Source organism: Oncorhynchus clarkii, chromosome 14 (assembly GCF_045791955.1).
Source record: "Oncorhynchus clarkii lewisi isolate Uvic-CL-2024 chromosome 14, UVic_Ocla_1.0, whole genome shotgun sequence".
Classification (NCBI taxonomy): Eukaryota; Metazoa; Chordata; class Actinopteri; order Salmoniformes; family Salmonidae; genus Oncorhynchus; species Oncorhynchus clarkii.
The window spans coordinates 10,654,079-10,672,305 of NC_092160.1; the positions used below are offsets into that span (position 1 = coordinate 10,654,079).

The 18,227-nt window shown below is 42.8% G+C and overlaps 1 protein-coding gene across 2 annotated transcripts; it reads right to left on the reverse strand.

Moving 5' to 3' along the window:
• Positions 1-2,394: 2,394 nt before the first annotated feature.
• LOC139366257 (sestrin-3-like) lies at positions 2,395-17,877 on the reverse strand. Of its 2 annotated transcripts, none has more exons than XM_071103532.1 (9): positions 17,676-17,877; positions 5,851-6,051; positions 5,430-5,612; positions 4,515-4,766; positions 4,293-4,404; positions 3,840-3,964; positions 3,487-3,653; positions 3,093-3,237; positions 2,395-2,871 (listed from the first exon to the last, which is right to left on the reverse strand). In XM_071103532.1, the coding sequence occupies exons 1-9, from the start codon at positions 17,739-17,741 to the stop codon at positions 2,782-2,784; spliced, it is 1,341 nt and encodes a 446-aa protein (XP_070959633.1). In that variant the 5' UTR covers positions 17,742-17,877; the 3' UTR covers positions 2,395-2,781. The 2 variants fall into 2 exon arrangements, with proteins under 2 accessions (XP_070959633.1, XP_070959632.1); XM_071103531.1 differs by having other exon boundaries at positions 2,544-2,871; positions 3,487-3,680.
• Between the last annotated feature and the right edge of the window lie 350 nt (positions 17,878-18,227).

The following is an 18,227-nucleotide window of genomic DNA, read 5'->3' on the forward strand; positions in this document are numbered from 1 at the left end:
TTGTGTCAAGAACTGTAGCACCCTTGGATTTTTCAGTCAACAGTTTCCTGTGTATCAAGAATGGTCCACCACCCAAAACAACATCTTGGGCCAGAATTGCTGTGGGACATTTGACACCACGTAGAGTCCATGCCCTGACGAATTGAGGCTGTTGCTGGGGGGGGGGTGCAACTCAATATTAGAAAGGTGTATACTCAGTGTATTATATGTTTCTGAATTGCACTTATTCCAATAGTACTGTGAATGGTTCAACTAAACTGGTTTGCTTGAGAAGGAGACCCTTAGTTGTACACACTGACAAGTTGATTTGGAATTGACTACAGCATATGGCAAATGTGAAAGCACTATTAGGCAACCACAGTAAATAAAACAGTGGAAACACTCACTTGATAGAACATCTTTATAGAAAAAAATAAGTCTTCACATTTCCAAAAAACATATTTTTTTGCTTTTTTTCCACTTACATTTGACATTTTTATTTTATTATATTGTCCATTCATTTACGTGGTAAATATTGAACAACTAACATCCAACTTTGTGTCAGTGGCTCAATCGTTTAGTTCCTTGGCCAGGTGGTCAGAAGCTTCAGACAGACAGGAACACAAGACTCTTTCGCTCCTGCATTTGGAACCATAACGATGTCATAGAGGTGTTGACAAGGAGCCAATGAGGACTGTAGTACTTCCAAGTAGAGTAACCGTCCATGTGTCCAGCGGTGATGGCACAGGGAGTTCTATATGGGCCACAGAACACTGTTCCAGAGGAACCAGAGTGGCAGTCTGCTCAAATGAGGCCCACACTCAACCCAGAGTAGACTAGCCTGTCCACTCAAGCACCAGTCCAGTTTGGCCTAAAGGCACCTGCACTAGAAAGCGCTTCTTTTGCATCTATTGATATGCACTTCCTTCTTTCTTAATTTCCCTCTGTCATTTAAAACGGTCGAGCCCATTAAGAGTCGTCAACCTCACTACCTCTGAAATATTCAGGGTGCAGCACAACAGGCAGGATATAGCAGCGAACCCAGCAACTGAACAAAGGGCTCAACAATCATAGTACTGTGATGCAAAGATTACAAAAAGTGTCCAAAAAAATATTCAATAAGGTAAAAATCTAGTTTTTAGTACCCATATTGTTCTGCTCTGCAAATTGTACCATGCATCAGCATCTTTATTTTAGGTCATAAAGCTCACCAAATAAATAATTGAAAGACAAACCTACTTTTCACATGCACAAGATCATACACAGACCACTGATGACATTTGATCTGTAGTCTACATCTTCTGTAGCATAGTAGAGTATGTTTAACAGCAATTCAAAACCCAGTGCAGGTCACTTTTGGGGACTTTTTTTGTTGCAATATTCCAGTTCAGAGTGCTGCTGACCAATGCAGTTTTAGGGATGGTTGAGGTTTCCTTGAAATGGAGATTCCTTCATTTGATCTATGCCAGAGCACATCAATATAACAACTGACAGTCATACGGCTGAGCGTCACTCTACAAAACATTACTTTGGCCACCCCTGTGTATATTAAAGTTAAAATCTGTTTTTAAATAGTTGTAGCGATTTCATATTTATCTAAGATACTGAAGTGAATTGTGATCTCCTTCAGGTCTGGGGCCATGGCCTCTGTTAGGACCCTGTGTAGCCCTGCACTACTCCACCTACACAAGAATGCTCTGGGACTATGTAGTGACTGTAGGAATGGAGATCAGCTGATCTAACTACAGAGAGACCCAAGAAGGATCCTTTCTATCAGACGCCATACAGCGGAAAGGAAAGACTCGGACCAACTTTGGCCTCCATCTCTGCCACTGAGCTACCTTGTTTTATTTCATATTTTATATATATATATATATATATATATATATATATATATATATATATATATATATATATATATATATATATATATATATATATATATATATATATATATACAAATAAAGTGCTTTTAAAATAAACTATAGTTGTGTGATATCGTCTTGCAGTGTCTTGGTTTTGTTCTTGACCTTACAGTACTAACGCAAAATGTTAAGAGAGCTACAATGAACAACTGTCCATCACCCTCATCAACTACCTACACCAACACTGGCAGGGACTAACAAGACAAATTATGGCAATATCTCCAAAACATCCACTCAATCCAATAAGGATAAACAATTTGTTTAGAACAAATGTAAAGTTCTAAAGACTAATCACAAACCAAGAAATGGGTTATTGTGTTGGCCATGGTACCCATGGCCAACACAATAACCCATTTCTTGGTTTGTGATTAGTCTTTAGAACTTTACATTTGTTCTACATTTGTATCTCTTTGCTACAATGCAGAACCAACCGTCTGCTTTCATCCCAGAATTGAGACAAACATGAATAAAAATGAAAATAATTCATATCTATTGTAATAATAGTAATATAATTGCACATTAACCATCAAGAGCAGAGACATTTTGTAAGAGGAAAACACATTAAATGAGAAGTGGACAGACCACCCTTGCACAGTGGAAAATGAGCAGGCAGAGTGAAGGGAAGAGAGGAATTGCGTTGCGTGTTTTGACTTTGGAAAATAGCTTTCCACTAGATCTTAAATGATTGCATTATATTTTTTGTCCCATTTTTAACTGAGAAATAGGACAGATAGTTGCACAACGCTTCCTCCTCAGAATTGCCAGTCTCTTCCCCATATCCCTGCCTGCTGTAAGGGGGTTCCCACCCTGCAGCCTTCTAGCTTGGTCTTTCTGTACCGTTGGTGATGAACTTTGTGCCTCCCTCCCGCCAACCGACCTAAGCTATCATGTACTGGGTGATGGCTCTCAGAGCATACAGAAGCTCAGCCTGTAACCGAGCCTCCATTATAAGCAAGTTCACATGGATCTAAGAGAAGAGAGGAAAAAAAAGAAAAAAAAAGAGGATGATATCATAAGAGAGCAAGAGATGGAATGGGGTTGGGGGAAAAAAGAACACAAATGACCACTTTGCATCCCATTTGACCACATTAATTGGACAAAACTATTATTCTCCAGTAGATTTAGTTCCAGTATATAGTTCAGCTTTATATGGATGCAGTATGTATTGGTATGAGGTGGGGTGCGTACCCTCTCGGAAGGTTTGAGTGGTGCCCAGGGCAGGGGACACAGCGGGGTCTTGGTGGCGTCAGGGTAGCAGGCCACAGACTTGATATAAAGCTTCATCTCCCTCTCCAGCAACTGGTTTACCTCCCCGTAGTCATAATCGTCGTACCTGCAGACCCACACCACAAGTGTCACATGTCATGCAAACATGAACGCTATCCAAGCGGGGCCTTTGCAGCGAATCCCAAGCGTTGAATCATAGGACTAACCTGGCTGCAATGCATGTGATCACGATAGCATCTCACTTTATAAGAACTCAAACTATGTACCCAGTGTTCATACGATTTGTGCTGGTTCCTGTGTATGTATACGTGTGTGTGTGTGTGTGTTTGTGTGCAGACCAATAGAATGACCTCACCTAATTCCCAACATACAGTGGATGTAGTTCCAGATGGCTCTCTTCAGGTCAGGACCGTGGGACGAGGGGAGCGTCGTGACGCTGCGGAAACGGTCGTCCAGCAGGTGCCCGATGTCCGAGTACAGCCGGTTGACCAGGGAGAAGCCGTGGTCCTCCCAGGAGTAGTCCTGCCCAGACAGACCGCACAAACAAACCTGAAATACTCGCATGGTTCCTGTAACACCTCAGCTAACTATATGCCCACAGACATACGATGCAGCATATGCTACTCACATTCTACAAATCTGATTTATTACTTTACTGACATGGACTCCGGTCACGTATTCCAACATGAACGTAAACCATGTCCTTACCTGCACCCGGAATACTTGGAAGTGGTCTTCCTCCCTGCGGGCAAACTCCTGGTAGCCGAACTCAGGGTCTGTTATGAAACGAGAGGGGTCTGCTGAGTAGATCATCTCCTCCTCATCTTCCACATCTGAGAGGAAACAGTTAGAGGATAAATAAATTTAGTCGATCCGTCACTCAACGTTCACGCCAGTGGAGGCTGGTGGGAGGAGCGATAGGAGGACGGGCTCATTGTAATGGCTGGAATAGAATCAATGGAACAGAGTCAAACATGTGGTTTACATATTTTTGTTATACCGTTCCATTGATTCCATTCCAGCAATTACAAAGGGCCTGTCCTCCTATAGCTCCTCCCACCAGCCTCCACTGGTTCACACATGAGGATAAGTTTAGCCCTCGCAGCTTCACAATGTCAGGTGTGAATGTGAGCGGGGACAGCTGTGTGTGTGTGTGTGTACCTGTGTGCTGGAGTGTCTGGGTGTGTAGGACGCACTCCCCCCTCTCTTTCTCCTCCTGGGATTTCTGTATCCTCTCTTTCAGACACACCATCTCACAACTGGAGTCCAGAGACTGCCAAGACAGATGAAATGATAAAAGACGTGAAGTTGAACAACATGAAACAATCTGTTGTGGAATAGCGCCAATGTCATATTCAGTCTGATACAGCACACAACCCTTACCCGTCGTCGTGTGGTGTGCTCCAAGGGTGTGGTGAGAGGCGGAGGTGCGCTGACATTGCCGTTGGCAGCGTCACAGAGGCAGTAGCCCGGGGGGGTGCCGTTGGGGGCTATGTGGAGGGGGACGGGGTCGGGGTCGGCGTCAGTGCCAGAGCCAAACACAAAGCTAGAAAGGGAGTGGCAGTGGGCCAGCAGCACCACAGCCTGAACCAGCTCAGCCAGAGACCAGCACTGCTCCCCCGTCTTCAGCAACGCCTGGTGGGGGAAGGACACAGCAGAGAGTGGGCCTCATGGTGGAGATTAGACAGGGGTGGAGAACTCTACTGATCAGGGATATGACCCTCTAAACCAGCGGTTCCCAAACTTTTTTCACTCAGGTCCCCCTTCCAACATTGGGGAACGTCCCGCTGTTCACACCCCCTCTTGTTGGTGGAGGGAACATTTTGCAGGTTTAAAGTACATTTCCTGCAATTATACACATTTTGTCATGGGTTGCAGAGAAAATGTTGCCGTTTTAAAGCTAATTTTCTTGCAATTCTATACATTTGGCCATATCTGATGTGTATTAATGTGATATTACTACAACATCTAAGGGCTAAAAAACATTAGCTGACATGGGCTAGTTGATCTGCAACGTCAGCAAGTTATAAATAGCTCTCTAGGTCTGAAATGACAAGAGGAAAACTGATGCACTTCCCAATTTCAAAATTGCACCTTGTGCAATTCTACCATTACGACTTTCAAGAGTAAGCTGAAATCCAGACTGAGTTCCTTACAAAAAGGGGGAACCACTGTTCTAAACCGCAAAGATAAGAATCAATCTAAATCCAAATTTAGGCATCAAAACATTATTTTTTGGCACATTAGATATTTTTATAAGAGCCCATAACTTTTTCAAGGAGCTGGTTCTTGTGGTACCTGTATGTGTGAGCGGGCGGTGAGCCAGGGTTGGTGGGCCAGAACCTTGTTGAGTTGGTCAAGGTGTTGCAGGCGAGGGGGAACGGCCTCCAGCCCCTGTAGCCACAGCGGGTCGCCCCCCACCCTGAGGAACTGGGCCGAGTGCAGAGACACCAGGTAGCCACAGTGATGCTGCGCTGCAGCCTGGGAGAGATGGAGGGAGGGACAGAGACACACACTTCAATACAAGTAGGCTTGACTCCAGGATGTTGACCACGTTTGTGTCAATGTGCGTGGGTTTGTGTCGGTGTAAATGTTTATGTACATGAAAGTGGGGTCAGTGCAAGTGTACGCAACTGTGAGTGGGTGATTGGTGCAAATATAATACGCATTTCTGTGCATCATGCAGTGCGTGTGTGTAACGTGTGTCCAGTGGCCTCACCATAATGGCGATGTAGTGGCGGTACTGCAGGGGCAGGGGGCCGTCCATGTGGAGGATGTAGTGCTGGGCACGGAGGAAGCTCTCCAGGTACTGGGGGTGAGAGGCCATCTGCTGGGACACGGCGTCCACACCCCCCCTGCTGGCCAAAGCCTTCATGCACCGCAGCGACACCCGCTCCTTCTCAGCGTTCACCTTCGTCACCTGGACAGGACCAGAGGAAGAGGATGGTGAGACAGGTGGCAGAGACAATATGTCACTGACAATGCACACAGCAACTAGGTCTATGCAATGATTCATCCCAGGTGAAAATCAATGTTCTATAACAAAATGGGGAATAAATTAAATGCCAGTTTTTCCACAAGCCTTATTTAGTGAGGATTGCTTATGGTAGCAGATATGCTGACAGATAGCCTCTGTTTTGATGGTCCCTGTGGTGTCAGCCTACAGTGAGATCAGTATGTGAATTGCAGGCAGGTCAGGACTGTGGGTTTTGAACCAACCGTCGACAGGAGACTTCTTATAACCGCAGCAGAGATATTTTACCACCATCACAATATTCCCCTGCAAAACACAAACAAGGCCGCTCTGCACACTTTTCAGGCAGAGAGACTTGCTGGTAGGGAAAAGAGCTCAGCATCCAACACATTCACAGTACCAGAGAGTATCAACCAAAAGACAAAACAGATCAATAGTCATAGGAGGATGCAATGAGACTACCCTGAATTAACTGCTCAAAGTCCTCCACTTTACTGTGATAAAATGAGTAGAGCAGATACATGTAGAGGAACTTGGGTGTATGGGGGATTGTGAGGCTGGACCTGAATGAGGCCTCATTGAGGGAAGAACCACAGTAAAGAAGTAGAAAAGTCCAAACTGACAGGGAGAAGCTGGCTGGGGAGGAGGAGAGTCACAGGCCAAGAGAAACATGGACTCTGAGAGAAACTGTCTGGGGAAGAGGAGAGCCACAGGCCAAGAGAAACTTGGACTCAGAGAGAGACTGGTCTTCTAAAGGCTAAAGGGATTTATTACCTCACTCTCAACGGCTTCTAGGAAAAGGTGTTGGCACCGGGCTGGAGAGAGCGGGTCTTGACTCAGTTCCCCAGTGTGTGAAATGTGAGAGGCCAGGGCAGCTTACCTAGGATCCAAGTGGCTAAGCAGTCTCTGTTGGCAGAGCCTGGTGTTCTCAGTTAAGGCTAGGGCTGTTGTGGTGAACTTATTACCGCCACACCGGCGGTCACGAGTGATGAAGCCAGTCAAATTCCACATGACCATTTAAGTCGGAGTAATTAGGCTTCTCCAAGCTCTGATGCTGCTGCTGGTCATTAGTAGCCTACTAAACTTGACAACTGCCTGGTACTCAGCACTCTATTGTCCCTCTAGTCACTCTGATTTCAATGCAAATGTATTCGAAAACCTAAATCAGACCCTTCACGAGAGCCCATGAACTCATGTTGCGCAACATTTCTATAGGCTTTGCAAATGCAGGAGAAAACAGAGTGATGGCCTCTATTACAAATATAAGGATCCCACCAGCTTTCTATAGGCTCGGCCTACAATATCTATTTCTCAACTTTCCTAATATTAAGCACATTGCTTCTTTACAACAGGGGTATAGCCTCACTGGCTGGCATGAAAGTAAACCATGGGGGAAAGCGTCCTCCATTTGCTATTTAAGTACATAGATGACATGTATTTCTTCATGCTGACCCCGTTTTCGATACAGGTGCATGATAATGGTCCATTCTAAATCAAAACAAAATGTCACATTATTTAGTATATGTAAAGACAAGATTCAATCAAGAATAGTCTGATGGGTGACAATATTAGCTTATCACTTGTGAATTATATATTATCCCTTGTGAATGATGCCCAGCATAAGAAACAATGTGACTTTTTGGAATCCTATTCGCACACCTCATGTAGCCTAGCCCATAGGCCTATATGTTTTGACAAGGTTTGTTTCACAACTAAAGTGGCCAAATAACTTCTTAAAATTAAGTACATTAATCCGCTTTACAAAGGGTGTAGAGCCTAACTGAGCAGCACGTGACTTTCAAGTTTGGGAAAGATCATTTTCACCATAAAAAAAATGCCCCTTTATAATAAAAGCATTACATGCATAATCGCATTTGCGGTCACTTGATAATGGTGTTTTCCACTAATGGAACATTTGCACTTATACACTGGGGCAAAAAAGTATTTAGTCAGCCACCAATTGTGCAAGTTCTCCCACTTAAAAAGAGGAGAGAGGCCTGTAATTTTCATCATAGGTACACTTCAACTATGACAGACAAAAAGAGGAAAAAAATCCAGAAAATCACATCGTAGGAATTTTAATGAATTTATTTGCAAATTTATTTGGAAAATACATATTTGGTCACCTACACACAAGCAAGATTTCTGGCTCTCACAGACCTGTAACTTCTTCTTTAAGAGGCTCCTCTGTCCTCCACTCGTTACCTGTATTAATGCCACCTGTTTGAACTTGTTATCAGTATAAAAGACACCTGTCCACAACCTCAAACAGTCACACTCCAAACTCCACTATGGCCAAGACCAAAAAGCTGTCAAAGGACACCAGAAACAAAATTGTAGACCTGCACCAGGCTGGGAAGACTGAATCTGCAATAGGTAAGCAGCTTGGTTTGAATAAATCAACTGTGGGAGCAATTATTAGGAAATGGAAGACATACAAGAACACTGATAATCTCCCTCGATCTGGGGCTCCACGCAAGATCTCACCCCGTGGGGTCAAAATGATCACAAGAACGGTGAGCAAAAATCCCAGAACCACACGGGGGGACCTAGTGAATGACCTGCAGAGAGCTGGGACCAAAGTAACAAAACCTACCATCAGTAACACACTACGCCGCCAGGGACTCAAATCCTGCAGTGCCAGACGTGTCCCCCTGCTTAAGCCAGTACATGTCCAGGCACGTCTGAAGTTTGCTAGAGAGCATTTGGATGATCCAGAAGAAGATTGGGAGAATGTCATATGGTCAGATGAAACCAAAATATATATTTTTGGTAAAAACTCAACTCGTCGTGTTTGGAGGACAAAGAATGCTGAGTTGCATCCAAAGAACACCATACCTACTGTGAAGCATGGGGGTGGAAAAATCATGCTTTGGGGCTGTTTTTCTGCAAAGGGACCAGGACGACTGATCCGTGTAAAGGAAAGAATGAATGGGGCCATGTATCATGAGATTTTGAGTGAAAACCTCCTTCCATCAGCAAGGGCATTGAAGATGAAACGTGGCTGGGTCTTTCAGCATGACAATGATCCCAAACACACCTCCCGGGCAACGAAGGAGTAAGAAGCATTTCAAGGTCCTGGAGTGGCCTAGCCAGTCTCCAGATCTCAACCCCATAGAAAATCTTTGGAAGGAGTTGAAAGTCCGCGTTGCCCAGCAACAGCCCCAAAACATCACTGCTCTAGAGGAGATCTGCATGGAGGAATGGGCCAAAATACCAGCAACAGTGTGTGAAAAGCTTGTGAAGACTTACAGAAAACGTTTGACCTCTGTCATTGCCAACAAAGGGTATATAACAAAGTATTGAGATAAACTTTTGTTATTGACCAAATACTTATTTTCCACCATAATTTGCAAATAAATAAATTAAAAATCATACAATGTGATTTTCTGGATTTTTTCTCTCTCATTTTGTCTGTCATAGTTGAAGTGTACCTATGATGAAAATTACAGGCCTCTCTCATCTTTTTAAGTGGGAGAACTTGCACAATTGGTGGCTGACTAAATACTTTTTTGCCCCACTGTAGCCTACTACCATGTATAAATTGCTGTGCTTATGTGAAGAAATAGCAATTTTAAGCTAAACATTCTGATTTGTTGCATCAGCCACATTGCATAAAACATGTTTTGATGCTAGTGGTTGTATTCATTTTGGATCTATCACATCCCACAACTGTCCTAGACTATGTTTGGAATATTTATTTCTCACACAGAATAGGTCAACTAATGTACTATGGGGGATAGTAGATTGACATAGGCTAGTGCTTTTGCTGTTTGTTAGGCCTACTCATCTTGTTGGCTGACGAAAAGTAAACGTGAACAGTTCTTCCAACATGCACCTCTGAATTGGATAAGGACAGAGAGCCATGTGAGTGAGAGGGCACAGCACACTCAGGGAGAAGGGCACAACGCAGCACTCCAGGATGCAAAAAGGCATAGATTTTTTAGGGTGCATTACGGCCACAAAGGGGATGCCACCATGAAATGCAAGGCATTATCAAGTGCTTATCAAATTGTGAATGAGAGACTATTGGAGTGTGTACAAAAGCAGAGCTCATGACTTTATAATCTAATAATGCAGCCTTACAATGTATAAAAATATAAACACATAGGCCAACTTTTGTATAACAATTAAAGTTGCATACACTCTTAATTAAGCATACAGGAGTACCCATTTCTTTGTTAACCGCTCAAAACAGAATAGCCGCAGGTGCACACTCCCTCAAATCGCTTGGAGACAATATTTATATTTTATTCAGCCTTGTTCAAATTGTATTCTTCATACTCTAAAATAACGCCACGGAATTATAAGCAAATCTTGTCTGTTAAATGAAATAGTGTAACCCACAGCCATTTGGCATAACCACATCAGGACAACTCAGAGTACACTATTCTTCTCTTCTGAAATAGACCACATTTTCTTCATATCATGCTTCTTTAGACCTGTCTAAAATAAATCATGGATTTATTGTGAAGGTGTAGGCTATATTAAATGTAGGCTATATTACATGGACTTTAAAAAAATGGCTTGTAGGCTATATGTGGAAGCCAGGAGATCCTAAATGTGTTTTGGTCAATTACCATGAGACTGACAGTTATTTGCTTGACAATCACCAGCTGACAATTTCGTGACTGCCACAGCCACTAGTTATGGCTCCCCTCATACCAAAGGTATATCTATATCAGCGGGTGTGTGGCAGCGATGGTGATTTGCGATGATCGTTATGTAGCTCTAACACCTCACGTAATAGCTCCGTGGCATTTAGCCACATGTTAGCATATCTCACTGGCTTCTCTGTGGCTCAAAAACGATTCACTTCACACCTTACCCAGCAGGTGGCGCAGCTCTTCCTCCAACATTAGGTACAAAGACTTTCCAATATTAAAATGAATACACATCTCCTCCAACATTTTGGTGGATGTCAAGAAGGGGAACAGGATAGGCCTAGGGGGTTTAACCACTCAGCTGACAGCCCATGGAATTCATTGCCTAAATGTGACATTTTATTTCTATGGCCTTCCAATACACGAGTCCTCATTCACAATGACTTTAGTCCTTTTTTAAATCACCATGCAACAGCTATCGACTGCAATGTGTCAATGTCATGGTAATCCTATATTGAGCATGCATGGTCAGGTGTGGCCTTTGGAGAAAGGCAAACAGGAGAGAAAGCTCTAGCCATGCAGACTTGGATCCTGACCCACTTGTCTACTTTCTAGGAACACGGGAGCTCAACTCTACGACACGGGCCTCATTGGTCTAGCATCAAGGTTTTTGACACTGGCATACGTCACTCACACAACCCTACATGTATGCCCCCACAACTCTGTGCCTGCTGATTTGTGGCCCCACATTTTCCATGTTGGAGAGCAATCAAAGTCCCACTCTCCAGGAACTCGGTCTAACCAAGCCTCCATGGGTGTTTTGAGAAACTTTCTGGGAATCAAGATCCATACAAGCGAATTAAACACAAGTTTAAATTTCAGTCAGGGCTCAGTCAGGCTTTAAAGGCTGTATCATAAACATCCTGCTGTGGCCATGACACCACATTATTAGTGTGTGTTATTAACGTGTCAGACTGATGCGTTAACGCTGGAATGCCAACGCTCCAGACCAATCAGCCAGATGGTACCCTATTCCCAACCAGGATGCTAAAAGCCTCAGAGGCCATGTCCCACTCGCCCTGTAAATATAGAGTAGTTCATCAGGGCCCGATAACCAAGCCCGATGGAAAACAGGTTCAGAGTGGCAGTAAAATACAAATGTGTTCTGCACCTCTCAACAGGCCAGTCACCATTTACCTGATAGCGCTGTAGGGCAACAGAATCAAGCATGCTAGCAGACAGCATAGACCTCCAGTCATTGTGATAACGCTAGTTAACAATGGCTTGCAAAACTACCATTACTTCCTTCATACTAGACAGAAACATGGTATCCACAACTTCATCTGACTCTGGGGAAGAAGATAAAGGGCCTCATTGCCAAAATCCATAAGTATCCCTTTAAGTTACAGTATGAGAGAACCTGTATGGAAGGCGTCACTGGCACACTTACAGGTAGGGTGAGTGACCTGCTTAAGACATAGAACTAGTCATTCTGTTCACCGTTGTTGGAATTGTGCAATTGTTCACTAATAATTCAAACCAGACAAGAAAATGTCACACACTTTAAACTATCACAACGGCATACATTTTCTATACGGTACAATTAGTTTCCCCAGACATCTTGACATGCTCAAATAGGGAAATTAATCTCCAACATGTTCCATTATAAGAAGTAGTCTAGTCAAACTAAAACAGGAACCAACATCCTTTCATCAGTCCCAGGCAGGAAACGACATAATGAGTCACACATCAATTCTGCTGACTCTTAACACATTTGTATTTGTGTACGTATAGCCCAACTAACAAGTTGGCACAAAATAAAAATACGTAGCTAATGTACAAACTATAATTTTTTTTAAACAATATAAAACGCAACATGTAAAGTGCTGGTCCCATGTTTCATGAGTTGAAATAAAAGATCCCAGAAAATCAATAGAAATCAGCCAAGACCTCAGAAAAGAAAATTGTACACCTCCACAAGTCTGGTTCATCCTTGGGAGCAATTTCAAATGCCTAAAGGTACCACGTTCATCTGTAAAAACAATAGTACGCAAGTATAAACACCATGGGACCATGCAGCCGTCACACCGCTCAGGAAGTCTCCTAGAGATGAACGTACCTTGGTGCGAAAAGTGCAAATCAATCCCAGAACAACAGCAAAGGACCCTGTGAAGATGCTGGAGGAAACAGGTACAAAGGTATCGATATCCACAGTAAAACAAGTCCTATATCGACATAACCTGAAAGGCCGCTCAGCAAGGAAGAGGCCACTGCTCCAAAACTGCCATAATAATGCCAGACTACGGTTTGCAACTGCACATGGGGACAAAGACCGTACTTTTTGGAGAAATGTCCTCTGGTCTGATGAAACAAAAATAGAACTGTTTGGCTATAATGACCACTGTTATGTTTTGAGGGAAAAGGGGGAGGCTTGCAAGCCGAAGAACACCATCCCAACCGTAAAGCATGGGGTTGGCAGCATCATGTTGTGTGGGTGCTTTGCTGCAGGAGGGACTGGTGCACTTCACAAAATAGATGGCATCATGAGGGAGGAAAAAGGACATGGATATATTGAAGCAAGATCTCAATACATCAGTCAGGAAGTTAAAGCTTGGTACCAAATGGACAATGACCCCAAGCATACTTCCAAAGTTGTGGCAAAATGGCTTAAGGACAACAAAGTCAAGGTATTGGAGCGGCACACACAAAGCCCCAACCTCAATCCTATCGAACATTTATGGGCAGAACTGAAAAAGCGTGTGCAAGCAAGGACTACAAACCTGACTCAGTTACACCAGCTCTGTTGGGAGGAATGGACCAAAATTCACCCAACTTATTGTGGGAAGCTTGTGGAAGGCTACCCGCAACATTAGACCCAAGTTAAACAATTTAAAGGCAATGCTACCAAATACTAATTGAGTGTATGTCAACTTTTGACCCACTGGGATTGTGATGAAAGAAATAAAAGCTGAAATAAATCACTCGCTACTATTATTCTGACATTTCACATTCTTAAAATAAAAGTGGTGATTCTAACTGACCTAAAACAGGACATTTTTACTAGGATTAAATGTCAGGAATTGAGAAAAACTGAGTTTAAATGTATTTGGCTAAGGTGTATGTAAACTGTAGGCCTGTATAGAGACATGCCATACTGATTGCAGCAGCATATAATATCAAAGTGTAAAGGCTGAGACTAATAACATGCACAGGGATTACTGAGAGTGTTTACAAGAGCAGACTGCTATATTGTATTAAGTGAGGAAGGTTGAGAGGCTGTAAATCAGCTGAAAGCCTTTCAATAAAGTATTGTCCTGACAAAGGCCTGTAACTCCCTGGGTCTCTGCAGAGGTTAACATGATTTGAAATGCAAAAGCACCATTGATTTACCACATCATCCACCCTGACCCTGGTCCCTGCCTCTCTGCAGCACAGGGAAACTAATTTGTTTATTGATCCGAGAACGTCACAAGGTAAAAACGAGATGCAAAGGATAGTGGCAGTGGTGAGGGGAGGGAAAGAGGGGTAGAAGAAACAAATCAGCCCTGAATGCTGATTGGCTGACAGCTATGGTATTCCAGACCGTATACCACGGGTATGACATACTAATTTATTTTTACTGCTCCAATTACATTGGTAACTAGTTTATAATAGCAATAAGGCACCTCGTGGGTTTGTGGTATATGGCCAATATTCCACTGCTAAGGGCTGTATCCAGGCACACTGCGTTGCATCGTGCGTAAGAACAGCCCTTAGACGTGGTATTTTGGCAATACACCACAAACCTCTGAGGTGCCTTATTGCTTAAATAGACAATGGCCTATAAATTGTGGAGTATAAAATAAGAAATGGGAAGTATGCAGAGATGACCAAGCAAAGGAGAACAAAGACTAGAAAAATGATGCAAGTAGTGGTTCAAAGGGTAAATGTGACAGGGAGGGAGGGAGCGGATAAGGTAGTGCAGGGGGCTGCAAGGGAGGGGGTTAGCTGCAGATGAAGGAGGAGATAAAGGGATATTCTATCTGCATTCCAAGTGAGCCTGAAGGGGTCTGTCCTTGTCATTAGCTGCTCTGCTAGTGTCGAGTCCCGGCTGCGTACCATTAACACACTCGTCCCTCTTCATCGGAAACAAACAGCAAGCTTTGTTTTTGGCTCTGCAAGGGAGGTGTGCTAAACAACCAGCTGCAGCCCACAGGAGGGGTAGGGGGTGGGGAGCTGGGCAGGACAGCAGCCATAGACGACCCACACAAACATACCATGCTACATATGGAGACATGCAAACATGCATGTATAACACAACAAAAAAACATGACAGGCAGGTAGAACCAGATTATATGGTGACATGAGACAGACAGCTGAGCATAGACAAGAAACAAGTGCTAATGCACACAAGGTGTTTCAGAATTCAGGTTACATCATTTGCTTGATCTAGTCATCTTTTGTAACCTGGTTAGTTACATTCACAATACCCCCTTTTCAAACTTCTCTCTGACTCTTTTTCAAACTAGAAGCATGCCTAATATGCTGACTACACCAGCCACAGACATTTGCGCCATCGCGGTGATTGCACGTATGTTGATTTTGTCCGTACACACCAGTCTAGAGATCATGACACGCGGGTTAAAATATCAGAACCAACTTTAATAATTTGGGGGCAGGTCGAAACACAAATGAAACATTCATGGACATTCAGATAGCTAGTTAGTCTTGGGAGATAAACATTGGGTTGTTATTTTACCCATCATGCACACGGTCCTCTTGTTTGTTGGTTCTTTCGCAGAATTTTGACCCAGTCATACAAAATCGTATGTTTCTACGCCAATTAGATTTGAGCTTCCTTTAATCTCTCCTCCATTGTCTTTCAAGCATCCAGGGTTTGTAGCTTCCTGATATTCAATCATCAAATAAAACTATTTTTCACATGCGCCGAATACAACAGGAAGGGACTTTCCGTGCGTTGCGTGTATCAAAGAGAACCAAGTTCTATTTTAGCGCTGTCCTAGGCAGACGTGATCGAGCCGTGCAGGTGAAATGATTGAAACACTTGTGTACATTTATTTTGCAACACTCACACACACACCACATGTGTGTATGTAAGAATTGCTAATTCATATCAATGCCAGCAGATAAGACCGTTTTTAAACACCTGACATTTATCTATGGCACTTTTATTGACAGGATATACAGTGGTAAGGGAGTAATAGTCTAGGAGGGGGCCCTACTTTGGGTTCTGCACAAAGAACACACAAAAGCATGATGCAACAATGTCTGTTGCTTTCTAACCAGAGCTGCAACAAATGTCCAAAACTGTAAACCTCAGAAAGGATCTTGTTTATTCAAATTAAAAATATACATCCCATGCTTCTGTCTAGTCAAATCTGCAAACGCCTGGTGCAAATCTTATAAGGATGGCTATTCACATTTATATGTATGACAGGTTTGGTGCAGGCAATAAATGTGACATCTGACATACATAGCATTGAAGAAAGCCTAGGTCTAAACCCCTATATGCAAGTGCAGGTACAAGTCAAATATAATTTTACATCAAATATTAAGGAATGCATGTCACTGACCACATTCCTCTATTGTTCTAGCTACTTCTTTCTGAATGTTGAATCGCAGTAAACAAGTTATCCTATCCGCACTGCCCCCCCTCGGCTGTACATGGAAAAACAGCACAGAAATGAGAAAAACAACTTTGATTGGCAGTGCACCCAGCATCACTGCACACAAGGTCTAAATCTTAGTGAAAAAATACACACAAAACAAATATCTTTATCAAACGTTTGACATTATGACAGAGGACAATGCATTAGGCCGATTGAAACAGAACAGGAAAACTGCTCCTTGAACTCTGATTGTCAACGACTGTCTTTGTTCGTTAGCAAGCCAACTAGATTCTTTGCAGCTGGTCAGAACACACTGAGACTGCCAAAATGATGGAATGACATTGCATTAGCAGACACTTTTTCTGTACGTGCAAATCGCTAGAGATGATGTCATTATTGCCTTCTACCACAAAAAGAGAAAATAGTAGGCGGCTGATGGCCATCAAACCTAGGCTGCAAATATAGCTACAATCATAATGCAAATACATCACGAGGAAAAGTATAGCCTAGTTCGCAGATTAACACATTCATTTTTAATATCCAGTTAACGTTAGCTAGTTGTCAATCCATTATGGCAACATTCTAGGACTAGGTTACCATTCAACACCGTTAGTTTAGTTGAATAGATGTCTAAACCATTTTTCAACAACAGCAAATGTTCATTCATTGACTGACTGACAAATCAAAATTATTGACAGCTTGTTACCGTCCCTTCAAGAAGCCCCTAGCTATATAAATTAAATGGCAATCGATGACCATTGGCATTGCTTTGTTGGTACTTTGGCTAGTTAGTTAACGTGATTTACCTAGCTATTTCAGAGATGACAAACAATAGTTAGCTAACGTTAGCTGGCCATTTATTTCACCATTTGGCTCAGAATAATCGTTAGATAGCTAGCTAACGTTACTTGCCTTGGCTAGTAAACAAGCTAGCTTGTTAGCTAACTTAATAGCCACCTGTTAGTTAACTTAGCTGCTCACCTGCCCCTTGTCAACTGTCATCTAACGTTAGCTAGCTGGTTATCAAGTCAGTTGTCTGAATGAGTTACCAAGGCAGTTAACGTTAGCTATCTAGCCATTAGAGGGCGACAAACTAGCTCGGATATTAAATTAGTTAGCTAGCTAAAGCAAATCTCGAGACAAAAACAAAACAAAAAACACCATTATCAAGGGATAGAAGTATAAGTAGTTAACGTAGTTCTGGAGCTAACAGTTTCGTGAGAGACAAAACCTGCCACACATTTTTCAGGACAAAATGAATGAACGACAGTCGATGGAACTTTATTAGTAGCCAGCTAACGTTAATCATAAATTGGAACGTTGACTGGCTTTTTAGTAGTTAAGTCAAGACAAATACCTGGTTCTGGACGCGCTGACATTGGTTTCTGAGAGGGAAATCCATTTCTTTAATAAAGATGATCATTTTCCAACTAATTAGTGCATGGATACGGCTCTGTCTCTCCTGATGTCCACCTGACAAAGCGGAGCCACTACAAGTCTGGGCATTTAGCTAGAGGTGAAAAAAAACTCGCAGTGGACTGACAGCTCCAGTAACAGTGTGCCCAATCAAATCATAAAGGGGCGGAGTAAAGAGTAGGGACCGTGCAAATGCTAAAGACCAATCAACTTACAGAGATGGCATTTAAGGCTTCAACTCTTTCACTGAAAGGCTGATATGAAATTCTATTACTGCTAGCTATGGTCTGGTGGGGAAAAAACCATTTGATCCATTCAACGTTGAGATCAATTCGCAGTGTGTTTTTCTTTATTTTTCCCACAGTCCACAGAGAGGAAAGCCATACAACAAAATTACCTCTCACAGGACTTACTCCAGTACCTACTGGGTCCAAAATACATTTTTCTCATATAGGGCCCTAAAAAAAAAGAAACGCAAGTGATTATGGGTATA

Bases quoted from the DNA above. Each gene is read 5' to 3' on its own strand.
- LOC139366257 (XM_071103531.1), bottom strand. From the start codon at position 17,741: ATGATCATCTTTATTAAAGAAATGGATTTCCCTCTCAGAAACCAATGT. The intron at 6,052-17,675 runs GTATTTGTCTTG...GGTCCTGTCCAG, and splicing joins GTCAGCGCGTCCAGAACCAG to GTGACGAAGGTGAACGCTGA. The intron at 2,872-3,092 runs GTACGCACCCCA...CTCTTCTCTTAG, and splicing joins CACTCAAACCTTCCGAGAGG to ATCCATGTGAACTTGCTTAT.